The 16330-nt window shown below is 34.8% G+C and overlaps 1 protein-coding gene, 1 long non-coding RNA gene and 1 other non-coding gene across 3 annotated transcripts; 1 reads left to right on the plus strand and 2 right to left on the minus strand.

Moving 5' to 3' along the window:
• Positions 1-1419: 1419 nt before the first annotated feature.
• On the plus strand, positions 1420-3947 carry LOC145124348 (putative sugar phosphate/phosphate translocator At3g14410). The gene is made up of 7 exons (XM_079059657.1): positions 1420-1678; positions 2215-2322; positions 2422-2456; positions 2562-2674; positions 2755-3016; positions 3130-3398; positions 3586-3947. Exons 1-7 carry the CDS (start codon positions 1505-1507, stop codon positions 3675-3677), a joined length of 1053 nt encoding a protein of 350 aa, XP_078915783.1. The 5' UTR covers positions 1420-1504; the 3' UTR covers positions 3678-3947.
• Positions 3948-6476: 2529 nt separating this feature from the next.
• Positions 6477-6583, minus strand: LOC145128000 (small nucleolar RNA R71). The gene has a single exon (XR_013716603.1). It is a non-coding gene; the product is annotated as a small nucleolar RNA R71 (small nucleolar RNA).
• An 8624-nt stretch (positions 6584-15207) lies between these two features.
• LOC145125523 (uncharacterized) lies at positions 15208-16019 on the minus strand. Its single transcript, XR_013716024.1, has 2 exons — positions 15584-16019; positions 15208-15493 (listed from the first exon to the last, which is right to left on the minus strand). It is a non-coding gene; the product is annotated as an uncharacterized LOC145125523 (long non-coding RNA).
• Between the last annotated feature and the right edge of the window lie 311 nt (positions 16020-16330).

Here is a 16330-nt window from a genome sequence, read left to right on the forward strand (position 1 = left end):
TATAAAGTCATAATTACGTATTAAATGTATCACAACCATGTAGTTGTCAAATTAACATTCACAACCAAAGAGAATTTAATAGTAAATCGTGTATAAAAATGATTTAGTGACTAAATGTTTACATAATAATACATAATGCATCATCCTTTTAGTTTATCAACTTTATCCATGTAATATCCACATAATTAATATTAATTTATTTTTTTATAACCTATTATATGTTGTTACAATTATAGTTTTTAAACTACCGAAGAAAATTTAATGATAACTTATTAAAAAAATAGTTTAATGACTTAAAATGTATAGGGATAATGACTTGATAGGGTAAGATACTTTTTGAAATGTACACATTTAGTCCTTATTATTTTTTTTTTGTAAAATTAACCCTTATACTTTATTTTTTGTAACAATGCAATCCCTGTGACCGGCTATACCCGGTATACCGATCATATACGAATTTTCTTTTAGGGAAAATGACTTGATAGGGTAAGATACTTTTTGAATTGTACACATTTAGTCCTTATTCTTTTTTTTTTGTAAAATAAACCCTTATACTTTATTAATATGTACACATTAGGTTCTTTTCACCGGATTCTATAGGTTTTGCTGATGTGGAAGCACAAGTGGCACTAAATAGCAATTAATTAGCTTAGTCACCGGAGGTGGGTGATCCTCCAGCAACAAGAAAAGGGCGGCGACCCTTCTCTTTCTCGTCTCTCTTCCTTCCGGTCGAACAGCAACAGCCAAACACCCTTTACCTGTTGTGTTTCTCCGATCTGTCTCTCTTTGCCTCCATCTTTGAGATATGTTGCCAGAAAAAGAAGAAAGAATTGACGAGGGGGCTACCAGAGCAGCTCCTCGCCGCCAACAACCGTCTCTACTTCCTCCTGCCTCTCCCTTCGACCTTGTTGTTTTTGTCATCATTCTTCCTTGCTACCAGTGATGTGTAGGAACACACAAAGGAGTCGCCGGAGATCGGGGTTCTCCCTCTTTTTCATGATGAATAAAAGTTGGAAAAATCTCGTTGTGGATATGTGGATGCCACCTGGGTATTTCATTTCAACAAAATAAAAGAAAGGGAAAATGACTTGATAGGGTAAGATACTTTTTGAAATGTACACATTTAGTCCTTATTCTTTTTTTTTGTAAAATAAACCCTTCCACGTCAGCAAAACCTGTAGAATCCGGTGAAAATGACCTAATGTGTACATATTAATAAAATATAAGGGTTTATTTAAAAAAGAATAAGGACTAAATGTGTACATTTCAAAAAGTATCTTACCCTCATAGAATACATTTCTATCAAGCTGTTAACCCAAAAAATTAATAAATTGATTATATTAAAAAACGTGTCACATGTATCTTGCATTAAGAGAGGGATTTGCTTTTTTAGGAGGCATTTGTAACCTTTTTTTGATTTTGATTTTGCAATTAAAGTAAGCAGGATCCCACCGAGTCACCGACTTGCAAACCCTCCCGTAACTCTTGGCTTTTGCATCGCTTAATGATACGGAATCGTACCCATTTCGATACGAAACCTCCGGTAGAGAAGAGAAACGAGTCAGCCTCGGAAATGGCGGATCAGAGTAGCAATTCTCCAGCCAGGGAAGGAATGGTGACCTATTGTTACCTCCTTCTTTACATAGCCCTCTCCAGCGGCCAGATCTTCTTCAACAAGGTCATTTTCTTCTGCACACTTTACCTTTTTACGTTTTCTGTTAACCATCCCTTTCATTCATGGCGTATCTTGAGATCTGTAACGCTTTCTGATGTGAATATCTATGATTTGATGATGAAACGTATATAAGTCGAGTTTATGATAGTTATTTATTGTTTGCAAGGATTTCCAGAGCAAAATGTATGGTCCTTTTAATCTCTGTCCTCTTTGATTTATACAATCTTATGCTCCTTAATTGATTATTGGTTAAATTCGAAAGCAAAAGGTTGCACAACCAAGTCCCCCCCAACTCAACCTGATTGGAGCAACTATTTTTGTGTCGGATGATACTTTGCTGATTTTCTCATGTGTTTCTCCTTAGTCATTCTTACTCTCTAGCGATTAAGACTTAATGTCTGCTTCATCATACAACTTCCATGATTCCATCTCAATTGAATCAGCCTTCCTTGATGCAATTTATATAAGAAAAACCCGTTTGTTTAATAAATATTGACTGAATCAAAACTTACTTGATTTGTTCAATAACAACAATGCAGTGGGTGTTGTCATCAAAGGAGATAAATTTTCCATATCCACTTGGCCTGACACTTCTTCATATGATGTTTTCCTCTGTGCTTTGCTTTGTACTCACCAAAGTCCTCAAGGTAATAAAATACTCATAATCTTCTCCAAAACTTAAACATCCATGTTTATAACTATATAACTTCTGCAAATCTATAACAAAAACTTGAATTTGTTCACAGATTTTAAAAGTTGAGGATGGAATGACTCTCGAAATGTAAGCTTTGACCTTGTTTTTATCCATTTTTAGTATGTTAGTCAATCAAAAAAAGTCATGACTCATGATATGTTTCCTTTTTCTTTTATTATTTACTTTTTACAGATACACATCATCAGTCATCCCAATTGGTGCAATGTTTGCCATGACTCTTTGGCTTGGAAACACTGCATACCTCTACATATCCGTTGCATTTGCTCAAATGCTGAAAGCAGTCAGTAAGTATATCCTACACCATTCTCTCACATGTACAAAAGACATAAATACCCTTGTGTAACAAACAACACCACCTATGCAGTGCCAGTAGCTGTTTTCATTCTAGGGGTAGCAGCAGGACTAGAAGTAATGAACACCAGAATGCTCATGATAATGTGCTTGATAAGTTTTGGAGTATTAGTAGCTTCTTATGGGGAAATCAGCATTAATTGGGTTGGTGTTGTTTATCAAATGGGAGGTGTTGTAGGAGAAGCTTTAAGACTTATATTCATGGAGATTTTGGTTAAAAGAAAAGGTTTAAAACTAAACCCTATTTCCATGATGTATTACGTGAGCCCTTGCAGGCAAGTACCCTTTTTACGGTTTTACCCCTGGATTTATAAACTATGATTCTTTTTTTTTCTTTCTATTGAATATGTGTTTATGTGAATGAACAGAATCTTGATTCGCTGTGCAGCGCTCTTTGTCTTTTAGTGCCATGGGTATTTCTGGAAAAGCCAAAGATGGATGCACAGGGGACATGGACTTTTCATCCACTTGTGCTTACATTGAACTCCCTTTGTACTTTTGGACTCAATCTTTCGGTTTTTCTTGTGATTCAACATACAAGTGCTTTGACTATTCGGGTGGCGGGAGTTGTTAAAGATTGGGTGGTGGTGTTGTTGTCAGCACTTCTTTTTGCTGATACAAAGCTCACTATCATAAATATCTTCGGTTATGCAATAGGTAAAATCATTTTTTATTTTCATTTTATTGTTTTTTTATTGTTTGTTTGTTGCAATTTTTGTTGTTGGTTGGTTGAATGAAAGTTAACTAAATGGAAGTAATCATATTCCTTGAGGAATGGTCAATTCCAATGGAATGAACCATTCCATTCCTTTCATTTCCTGATTCCATCATACGAAATGTGCAGCAATTGGTGGTGTGGCTGCATACAATAACTTCAAGTTGAAAAAGGAAGCTTCTCGAGTCAATGAAAATCCAAAGCCATCTCTTGGCCAGTAGATGGAATTGCACATCTGTATTCTGATTTCTGAAAAAAAAAAGTGTAAATTCGATATTATATAATCACAAGGGTGGAGTGTTGATTGGGAGGTTGTTTTTGGTAAGAGTTATTTTGGATGTGTAAATGAGTATGTATGACCATTAGATGTGATGTGATTGAACTTGTATTTGATCACTAATTAGAAGATTCTTGGAGTACAATTTATAAATGTTGTAAAATTTTACATTTTAAAATTTGTTTTGATATAGAAGTTAAGGAGTTACTTGTTATTTGCTTTTGATGCTTCTTATACATTGGTTACATTTTATTATCATGTTTAGTTGTTTTATAAAGAAGGAAATAAATCGTTCAAACATGTCGTTTGCAATGTATTATTGGAAAACTAATAAAACTAATTTGATAAATAAAAGAAAATGATAAAGTAAAGATATATTGTTAGATCTAGGGATATCAACGGGGGCAAACGGGACGGGGAGTGCATCCCCCGCCCTCGAAATTTCCCCGTTCTTCCGTCCCCGCCCCTGAATCCCCATTATTAAACAGTTGTGAACAATACAAACACTCTAGTCTCGTAGTACATAAAGAACGTCCAAAATGGAGTTCGTATGTAAAAGATACGACTGTTTTAAAAATCCAAAACCTGTATAATATTGATTTTCTTAAAATCGCTAAAATCGTTTCTATCCGTTGAGGGACTTGCACACCTCAAATAGGAATTCCGAAAACATTTTTGGACTCAGACTATAGTCTAATAATTAATTTTATATTTGAAATACTTTTAGTAAAAATATTTATAAAAGTAAAAAATTAGACGTTTTGAATCAGTAATCGCGAAACCTTAAATTATGATTTCCAATTATTGGCAATATATTCCAGAAATAATATATTATTATTCAATCCAAAAAAAAATGTGAGTTTTAACGATAGAGATAACATTATATTTTTATTTTCAAAGTATAACCATTTATATTGATACATAACTAATAACTTCTGATCAACTATAGATAAATTGTTATAGATTTTATAAATCATACAATAATTTATGTACCAATAAACGTTAAATGGTCAAAATGTGTATATATTATATGGTTAAAATATCGTAACAACACTATATATATATATATATATATATATATATATATATATATATATATATATATATATATATATATATTTTGATATTGCCATATTTATACATATTTTTAGGTAATATTTATTTACATTTTTATTAATAATTTGGTTATTTGCATAGAATAATGGTACTTATAGTCTTAAATTATATTTTGCAGCCAAATAGAAGCATTTTCGAAGAAAGGGACTAAAGTTGACAAAACATGGAACTTTGGAGGCTTGAAGGAAAGAAGAATAAAAAAAGCTCAGCAAAACACGATCTCACGACGTGAGTAATTGAAGAGTCACGACGTGAGTGGAGTATTCTAGAAGATATACACCGGATGAAAGAGTCCTTGTCGAACACGTTTATCTCGTACTCACGACGTGAGGCTTATCTACTCACGACGTGAACTTGGAAAAATCAGAAAGTACATATATATATCCTTGTCCATTACGACTTGAGGAGACTTTTGGCTACTTGGAGGGTTCCTGGAGACGATTTTCAGAAGAAAAGAAGTTCTGGAATAGGGTATCAACACAAAAGGAGAAAAAAAGTTCATTAGTTGACTTATAGTTTGGTACATTTAGTATGCTTTTTAATATGACTTGTGTTTGTTTAATTGCTAGTATGTCCAGCTAAATCTAGTTGCTTCTGTTAGCTAGATGAAGCTGAAACTCATGGTTTTAATACATTAGATTTGACTTTACTTGTTGGTATTGTGCTTGTGTTAGATTGATTGAACCTAGCATGTTTGATTTAGTATTTGATTGCTTTAAATTCTTGTTCTGTGTAGTTAGTGAATATGAAGCTGCATGAATATGAATACCTAATAATTCAGTGAACACTAGTTTATTAGAGCTAAGATCAAACCAATCTTAGATAAGTAATTGAATAATTGAATTAGGATGTGCTAGAGAACTCATATTATGACCATAATTGTGTTTATCAAATCAATTTTACATGGCTCCAATCATATTCAATAATTGATTCTGTGTTAACTATTGTGTGACCATACATTAGACTTACATGAATTAATTAATGTTAGTAGATTTAGAACTAAATTGCTAATACTATCTTAATTGGTACCAATAGTAATTGTCATAGCTAAATTATAAACCATTGAGGGAAAGAGTTCTCAAAGAAGTCGGGGAAGAAAACGGGAGAATCGAGTTCATCTTCAAAGGACAAGAGCAATATTGAGAGCTTAGATCAAATACCTATCCCAAACGAATCTGAATACAAGTCCGAGAACGAGTTTGGACTACATACGAGCGAACCCGAAGACGAGCCAAGAAACGAAATGGCGAACATCGAAGAAATGTCAATGGGAGCTTACAAGAAGCGTATTCGAGAAGATGTTGGTCCGGGATTAGTACAACCCGCGATTCCTGCCACTGCCACATTCGAGTTGAAGGGACACATCCTTAATGCACTAAAGGATATTCCGTTTTATGGAAAGGATCATCAGGATGCTTTCAAACATTTAGATGAGGTCAACGACATTGCTGACTATTTCATTGTCCCAAATGTTAATAGGGATACTGTCTTGCTGAGGATGCTACCAGTTACTTTCAAAGGAGCTGCAAAAGACTGGTTGAAAGCACTCCCACCTGGTACAATCACTACTTGGGCTCAAATGCGTGAGCAGTTCCTAGACCAATTTTTCCCGTCATCCAAGATAGCTAAACTCAAGAAGGCAATAGCCAACTTTGAGCAACAACTGGGGGAGTCACTATACGAGGCATGTGAGCGTTACAAAGGATTGTTAAGGAATTGTCCTCAACATGACCTTAATATTCAGCAAGAGATGTTTATTTTCTATGATGGGGTCAATGTCATGACTAGGCAACTCCTTGATTCGCAAGGCCTTCTCACGAAGAAGAATCCTAACCAGATCAAGGTGCTAATTGAAGAATTCGCAAAACACTCTCATGAGTATCACAACCCAAGACAAGATGGAACAAAAGGCAGTGGGGGTGCACATTCTGAAGAGATGGCTGCTATGATGGCGATGTTGAATAATATGGACCGGATATTGACCCAAATGGACCAATCAATTCATGCAATAAGAGTTGGATGTGAAAGGTGTAATGGTCCACACTTGACCAAAGATTGCAGCTTAGATGATAACGGGTATAAAAAGGCTCAAGTTTGCTACTCGAGTGGGGATAAGTATGATGAGGATTGGAGAAAACCAAAGAAAGAGTGGCTGCCATATGATGAGTACAAGAAGAAAAAGGAAGAAAAATATAAGCAGACATGCCGAGGCTTCTACCAAAAAGAGCAACCACCAGCCGAGAAGAAAGTAGACTTGGAAAATATTTTGACCCGATTTATGGAGGTCTCCAAGAAAAGGCATGATGATACTGATGCAGTGCTAAAGGAACACATGAAAATGATGAAAGAACAGCACGCAATGATGATTGACCAGCAAGCCTCATTAAGAAATCATCAAGCATCGATTCATAATCTAGAAGTCCAAGTTGGTCAACTAACTACTTTGGTGAGCAACAAATTATCCTCATAATTTCCTGAAAAGAATGCTCAATCCCATGTTATGATGATCGAGACTGAAGAATAGGTCATCTCTGAGTTCTTAGAAGCACTAGAGGAGGAGCCAAAGCCAGCTGGACCAAAGCCAAAGAAGTCGAAGCTCGAAATCTAAGATGTTGCTAAAGTACCAGACTCACGACGTGAGCCCGATATGCTCACGTCGTGGGCTCAGTCTGAACAGAAATATTCTGTAAACGTTTCGGCTTATAAACCGCCTTTACCATTCCCGTCTCGAGCTAATCTCAGCCCACTGGAAAGGGAACATCTGGAGTTTATCAAGCAAGTAAAGGGTATTCCTATTAATACTCCTTTTATTGAGTCACTGTCTAAAATTCCAGAGTATGCTAAGTTCCTTCAAGACCTTATAGACACTCGTCAACAATTGAAGAAGAACTCCAAAGTTATTCTTAGTGAACAAAGCTCAAGAGTTGTATTGGGAGAAATACCTAAGAAGATGGGAGATCCTGGACGCCTCACTCTTCCATGTGAGTTTGGAAACAATTTGAAGACTTATGCTTTAGCCGATTCTGGGGCTAGCATAAATTTGATGCCATATTCATTCTATCAAAAGTTGAATATTCAGAAAATGAAGGCTACGAAGATGACCATCCACATGGCCAATCGTTCGGTGACGCACCCAAGGGGAATCGTAGAAGACATCCTTGTTAAAATTGGGAAATTTGTTTTCCCAGTTGACTTTGTGCTTATGGATATGAAGGAGGATGTAAATGTCCCAATCATTCTTGGTCGCCCTCTACTAAATACTGCTAGGGCTCTAGTTGATGTTCGTGAATCCAAGATTACATTGAGGGTTGGTGATGATGAGGAAGATTTTGGAGTACAAGATGGATTTCAAGGAAATGATGTTGAAGGAGAGGTGTTTAATATTGATGAAGATAATGAACTTGAAGAATTAGAAAAGCTCATGGAGGAAGAAATCAAGACAATTCATCAAGTCAAACACACCAAACCGAGAGCATCCGTACCGTTTTTCGTTGAAGTCATTACCTACACAAAACCAACAACTATGATGAGTGAGGAAAGCGATGATTTGTCGAGTGATGAAGACGAGGCTAGTTCCAGGGGAGACAAGTCCAGTGGTGAAGGAAGAAAAGATTCCTATGGAGCTTAATAAGAGTGATGAAAAATTAGAGACTAAAGGGATCAAACGCAAGCTCGATGTAGATGAAGTAAAAGCTAAAAAAGAGAATTCAAAGAAGGCGTACATTAGACGATTTCAAGCGTACAAGAGGCGATGGAAAGAGTAGAAAATCCAGGTGGTGATGGACTCCTCTGACAGCTCAACGTAGGAGGCACGGAGTCCGGCTCACGACTCCATCAAAAAGAAGTGCTTCTCGGGAGGCAACCCGAGTTTGGTTTGGATTTTCTTTTCTTTTTAGTTTTTGCATTTTATTTTTCTAGGACAATCGATCATATCATCTACAACATTCTATGCATAATAAAACACTGAGTGTGGGGTCCCTAAAATTAAGTGGTAATAGTTTAAGAATTATAGTTACTGAAACTTGGGATTAATTATGAAATTATATGCTCAGACAGACTTCACGTCGTGAGCCCTTATGATTCACGACGTGAGTCCAGTAAAATATACTGACTCCTAATTTGTTAGCCCATTCTATGTTTCATCCCAATAATTGCTTAATTAAATAATTTGTTAGCCTCACTTCTTGGACAAGGATATAATTAAATGTCCCACTACATGCCCCAACCCATTTGTTCATTAATGGAATGACCCAACTTTTCAGTCCACGAGACCTCACGACGTGAAACTTAGGAATTCACGACGTGAATTGTGAAATGTCACGAGACCATAAATGAGGAACAGATTCCTTTGACCAGCCACTTTGTTTATTCCCCACGAAGTGAGGCTGTCTTCTGGTCCCCCCCATCTTACCGATTGCGGCCAAATCCAACTTTTACTCTCTTTTTGCTTACGTAATCAACGATTTAAGGTAAGATTTCTTAGTTCTCATGGCTAATTTTGCTTTAATAAGTTGCATTTAGGGCTAGGGTTTGGTATTTAGTATGTTGTTTATACATGCCCTAGGATTCATGAAATAGCATTTGCATTTTGTTGGATTGTGCTTACAAGTAACATAGGAGTAAACCCCAACAAAAATTTTAGCCAGATTCAGAAACTGCCTTGACTGATTCTTACCTTCGTTGACGAACTCACGACATGAATCCTTAGGGATTCACGACGTGAATCCTTAGGGATTCACGATGTGAATCCTGGACGTGAATGATTCAGCTTTTTGTTTTCTCATAATGTCTTGGATTTTTGTTTTGTGGTTGTTGTTGTTTTGTTTTGCAGAAATGGGTCCAAGAAGAGAGGTTCCAATAGGGGTGGCTAGTTTGCACCCATTTTACATCTTCCCAACAACTTTGTCTCGAGATATTTTCACACGGTGCAACAACCGGTTGGGGTGGCTGTACAACCGGGAGATTGATGTTGCCCCTACAGTTAATTGGGCAAGGTTGAGGGAGGTTGGGCTTGTTGATCAGATGTCCCAATATCTCACAAAGATATTTTTAGGAAATGGATTTTCATTTATGTGTAAAGGGTATCACAACTTGTTTAGAATTCAATAGAGGGTGTACAAGGAACTTTGTGTGGAGTTCTTTGCAACTGTGGCATTTCATGAAAATGTCCAAGATCCTACCTTTCAGCAAGCTTTGGTCTTCCGTCTCGGGGGCGAATACCGAGAATGTAGTTTGGTGGAGTTCTCTTGGCGTATGGGTTTATATGAGGCACACATGAGGCCATGACTCCAGAATTTGTGATGTTTCTGAGGGAGGCTGCCCGAGGGTATGAGAATGAAGCATCGGGTGTTGGTTTTTGGAACAACATTGCTTCCGGAGTGTTTAATTCCGGGGTGTCACCAGAGAGCAGCATCAAATCTCCCATCCACCGCCTACTCCACCGCCTTATCACATTTTCAATCCACCATAAACGTCATGGGGACAAGGTCACAAAGATGAACTTGTTCTATTTGTGGTCAATTTTATAGTCGGGAGTATGCTGCAACATTCCATACTTCTTGGCCCGTTATTTGGTGGAATATGCTATGAGTTCCCGCCCTGGGAGCCCAATTTGTGGTGGCCATTTTATCACACGATTGGCCTGGTCTTATGGTTTGATCGTTCCCGACATCACCCGCTCTTTGACTTGTATGGAGGGAAACAAGTTCACTATGGGGTATTTGGAGACAATGCGGGTAGTAAAGAATTATGGGTCTCATTGGGTAATTCTACATTCGGATGATGATGATGGTGACGAGAAGCAAGATGAGCAACCTGAGCAGCAGCCACAACCACGACCTCGGTGGAGGAATGTTAGAGGTAGAGGAGAGAGAGGGCAGCCGGTGCATCAACACGCACCCTTTGGAGGAGCACCTTTTGGAGGAGATATGGCGGGATATTTTGATCAATTATCATTAAGTACTAATTGGATCGGGGGTACAATGGAGAACATGGTTCGACATTTTCGTATTGAGCAACCATCACACTTGGGGAATCAATACCCCATTTGTCCTACATGGAGCTCTTATCAACATTCAAGGGGAGACGAAGCGGGCACAAGTGGAGCACATCACGATGAAGAAGATGATTGATCGTTTGTTTTTATTTTGATTTTTTAGTTTTTTTTAGTTTAATTTGGGTTGTGTTGTTTTTGAACTTGTTTGGATTGTTAAACTTTTGTGGCGAGAAAGTAAAAACAATAAAAGTAATCGCGAAACCTTGAACTTGTTTGGAGTTCGATCTCGCCACTGCTATCCCAGGGGAGACTGTTCCTTTTTCTCCCTTTTATTGTTTTTAATTTATTCTATGCATACAATGAGGGCATTGTATGTAAATATAAGTAAAATCTAGAAAATATAAGTAAATATAAGTAAATTTAGAAAATTTAAAACTTTAGTAATAAATTTTCATAGGTTTGAAATAATAATCTAATAATTAGATCTAGTAATAATAATAATTTAAACTTAAGTTGCTAGCGTTGTGTGGGATGATCCGATGAGAGCTCAAATGTTTAGTTGAGCCAATACACGTTATAGTGCATTTGTGGCCTCTTTTATTCTAGTGAAATCATGAGACAAAAACACAACCTCGCTTAGTTTGAGGGATGCAATATGTTTAGCAGTCTGTACCTGAAATGTATCCAGGGAAGCTTATGTAGTCATTGCACATAGACTAATGCCTTAACCAATAAGGGTTGAAGTTAAGCGCCTCTGCTTAAGCATGTAGGTTTTAAGTGAAAAGTAAAAAAAAGTGAGTACATGTAAAAAAAGAGAGAGAAATTACCCAAAAGTTAAAAGTTAAAGAATTTTTGGAGCTATAGAAGTATCAAAGTTTGAAAATCAAAGATCAAAAATTCTGAAAAAATACAAAAGTTGAAGATACCAAGAATTACACAAAAAGGTGGTGAATTCAAAGAAATCAAATATTAAATATCAAAGAAATGAAGAATTCAAGAGCTCCAAATTGTGGTATCGAAAAGTTGTAATTTTTTCTCGATTATGTATGCTTGGGTTGCTTGACCAAAAATACGGTTAGAAAGATTTCTGAGGATGGATTCGGAGGGATGCATAAAATGAGCATTGTTCAAAAGAAGTGGGCGCGTGTTTATGAGGATTATGAGTATTTAGAATTGAGGGGGGTTACTTAGGAAAAATTTTAGACACAAATGCATGCGTTGAGGTCTTGGCATAATGGCTGAGTTTGAGTTGGATCGTTCTATGTGATGTTGGTGATAAAGGTTTAATTTTGAAATAATTAGATTTGCTTGAGGGCAAGCAAAGTATAAGTGTGGGGTATTTCGATATTGCCATATTTATACATATTTTTAGGCAATATTTATTTACATTTTTATTAATAATTTGGTTATTTGCATAGAATAATGGTACTTATAAGCTTAAATTATATTTTGTAGCCAAATAGAAGCATTTTTGAAGAAAGGGACTAAAGTTGACAAAACATGGAACTTTGGAGGCTTGAAGGAAAGAAGAATAAAAAAAGCTCAGCAAAACACGATCTCACGACGTGAGTAATTGAAGACTCACGACGTGAGTGGAGTATTCTAGAAGATATGCACCGGATGAAAGAGTCCTTGTCGAACACGTTTATCTCGTACTCACAACGTGAGGCTTATCTGCTCACGACGTGAACTTGGAAAAATCAGAAAGTATATATATCCTTGTCCATTGCCACTTGAGGAGACTTTTGGCTACTTGGAGGGTTCCTAGAGACGATTTTCAGAAGAAAAGAAGTTCTGGAATAGGGTATCAACACAAAAGGAGAAGAGAAGTTCATTAGTTGACTTATAGTTTGGTACATTTAGTATGCTTTTTAATATGACTTGTGTTTGTTTAATTGCTAGTATGTCCAGCTAAATCTAGCTGCTTCTGTTAGCTAGATGAAGCTGGAGCTCATAGTTTTAATACATTAGATTTGACTTTACTTGTTGGTATTGTGCTTGTGTTAGATTGATTGAACCTAGCATGTTTGATTTAGTATTTGATTGCTTTAAATTCTTGTTCTGTGTAGTTAGTGAATATGAAGCTGCATGAATATGAATACCTAATAATTCAGTGAACACTAGTTTATTAGAGATAAGATCAAACCAATCTTAGATAAGTAATTGAATCATTGAATTAGGCTGTGCTAGAGAACTCATATTATGACCATAATTGTGTTTATCAAATCAATTTTACATGGCTCCAATCATATTCAATAATTGATTCTGTGTTAACTATTGTGTGACCATACATTAGACTTACATGAATTAATTAATGTTAGTAGATTTAGAACTAAATTGCTAATACTATCTTAATTGGTACCAATAGTAATTGACATAGCTAAATTATAAACCATTGAGGGAAAGTGGATTCGAACTAACATAAGTGTTTTGTTAATTGATTGAATTTGTATTAAGAATTAAGTTCATCTAAACTTGCAAAATTAGCTAAAACCCCTTCCTTTGTTAATAATTAGGTTAATTTAGTAGAAGATAAATTAATTAGTCAAAACCGTTCCCTGTGATCGACACCCGACTTACCCGGCTATTCTATAATTAGACTAGGTACACTTCCTAGGTGCAATTAGTTAGTTAAGTTAGTTAGGTTATAAATATAAAATTAGGTGTAGCTATTTGCACGCATCATATATATATATATATATATATATATATATATATATATATGTATTATTTTCCAAATACCAATTACTAGCATATATGGCAAATTGGGCACTTATTATATACAAATCTCAAATTCTTTATATATATTGCAAACATACATGGAAAACTTTTAATAGAAGAGTTTATAAATATTATGTATCTATTATTGCCTTAAAATGTCCCAAGCAAATACACACACAATATTGCTAAATCTAAGATTGTATATAAAATCTATTAAAAATATACGGCAATAAACACACATTACATACATAACTAGTTGTGAGACTCATGTATTACATGAGTTAATTTTTAAAAAAAAAATTAAATATAAAGGTCTAAATATTTGAGAACTTTTAATTTGAAAGAAAATAAGAAAAATAATGAATTATTATAATGGAAATATTTTTTATCTTTTAAGTTTAAACAAATAATTTAAATAAATAAGCAAAAGAAACTAATAAGTTTTAATTTTGGAAATTTTGAAATTAAAAAGTAAGTTTATTAATGAAATTTATATATATATATATATATATATATATATATATATATATATATATATATATATATATATATATATATATATATTACTACATTTATTGCAATTATTACATTAAAATATTATATAGAAATTAATAAAATTGAAAAACTCATAAAATGACATGTGGAAAAAAAATTAATTCAAAATAACCACAAAATGACATTTGACAAATTGAATGAGAGTGTGACAAGTAGCAAAAAAAAACTTTCATTTATTAGAGTAACTAGTTATGAAACCTATGTATTACATGAGTTAATTAAAAAAACAGTTAAATATAAAGGTTAAAATATTTGAGAACTTTGAATTTATAAGAAAATAAGAAAAATAATGACTTATTATTATGAAAATGTTTGTTTATCTTTTAAATTTAAACAAATATCTTAAATAAATAAACAAAAGAAACTAATAAACTTTAATTTTGGGAATTCTGAAATTAAAAGGTAAGTTGATTAATGAAAGTGATATCCATTTATTACTAAAATAAGTGTGAGACCCATGTATTACATGAATTTATTTAAAAAAAAAACAAACTAAATACAAAATTCTAAACATTTGAAAAGCATGAATTTATAAAAAAAGTGAGAAAATATTGAATTATAAAAATTAAAATAAATTTTTCTCTTTTAAATTTAAACAAATAATTTAGATAAATAAATAAAGAAAATTAATGAATCTTTAATTTGATAATTTTGAAATTAGAAAGAAAGTTCATTAATGAAATTGAAATGCATTTATTATTGAATATAAATATTATCTACAATTTAATAAAATGAAAAAAATCATAAAATGACAAGTGGAATAAAAATTAATTTAAAATAACCACAAAATTACATGTGGCAAAATAAATGAAAATGTGACATGTGGCAAAAAAATCTTTATTTATTAGGGAGGATTTATTGCAATTATTACATTAAAATATTATGTAAAATTTAATAAAATAAAAAAACTCATAAAATGACATGTGGAAAAAAAATTAATTCAAAATAACCACAAAATTATATTAGACAAATATATAAATGCTTAAACCAAAACATTACTTGCAAGTCTTTAACTATCAAATTTTAACTATCAAATAGAAGATTTTTTACATTCTTTCTTCAACCAATTACACACTGCAATACGAAATCAAATACAAAGTACCAAAGATATATTCAAATTAAATCAATACAATGCTTACATTACAAGTTAAAACCGAAGTACAGTTAAAGTTACTTCCACATTTCAATTTACCTAAGTGTATACACAAGAAATTCTTGATTGAAGAACAGCCCCTCACACCTTCTGTTTCCCTCTCGTCCCTTTTTCCTTTAGTTTTCATAGCAGTCAAGAACACCTCCAATGGAGGTGTTGTTCTTGACAAATCAGTCAAACCAATGGGACATCAAACCTCCATTGCTCCTCCTTACCTTTCCTGTCAATTTCAAGCAACAGAACACCCACATAAATCTATTGATTAAACTCCATTGATTTGCAGTCAAACAAAAAGAAAAGGGAACAGAACCTGTTACCGATCGGAGCAACACCCTTCACAACCCCTCTTCTTCTTCCGTCGAGCAAACCCCACCGAAGACCTCGTCTTCGTCACTGCTGCTGCTCGCGACACCTCACCGGAGACCCCCTTTCCCCTCGTTTTCCTTCTCTACTGTTCCCATCGACCACAGAGCTCCGAAGGTTTCGTCTTTGCTGCTACCGCTGCTTGCGAAGCCCGGACCCCCTATCGGACCTCTTTCCTTCGCACCTAGCAGCCGACCGAGAAGAGCGCACCCTCGCTGCTTTCCCTTCGTTCTTCGGCCTCGTCGACCACCGGGGATGCTTCCCTCGCAGGTGATGGGTCTGATATCGCCGGAAGACACACCTACCGACTAGTCTTCGTGCTCCTTGCCACCTTCGTTCTATCTGCTGAAAGCATTCGTTCATCTTTCGTTCCCTTTGCCCGATCATACGAGAGACTGGAAATTAAAAGCCCTAACCCCTTTTGACTTCGACGAAATGACAAAATACCCTCCCTATTAAACTTTTTTTTTAAAATAAGTCCCAACCCCAAACATTGAACCCTTTTTATTCAAAATAGCCCCTCCTTTGGTTCTTTTTAACAGAATAAATCCCAATCTTCAAACTTTGAATAAAAAATAACCATTTTAGCCCCTCCCTTTATTTATTTTAACCAAATCAGTCATAGTTTGGTAAATTAAATTACCAAACAGCCCCTAATAGTTTAAATTTGTTATGAAACGGTCCCGAGAGTATT

The sequence above is a fragment of the Lactuca virosa genome, chromosome 7 (assembly GCF_052849685.1).
Source record: "Lactuca virosa cultivar CGN04683 chromosome 7, Lactuca_virosa_CGN04683_v6, whole genome shotgun sequence".
Lineage (NCBI taxonomy): Eukaryota > Viridiplantae > Streptophyta > Magnoliopsida > Asterales > Asteraceae > Lactuca > Lactuca virosa.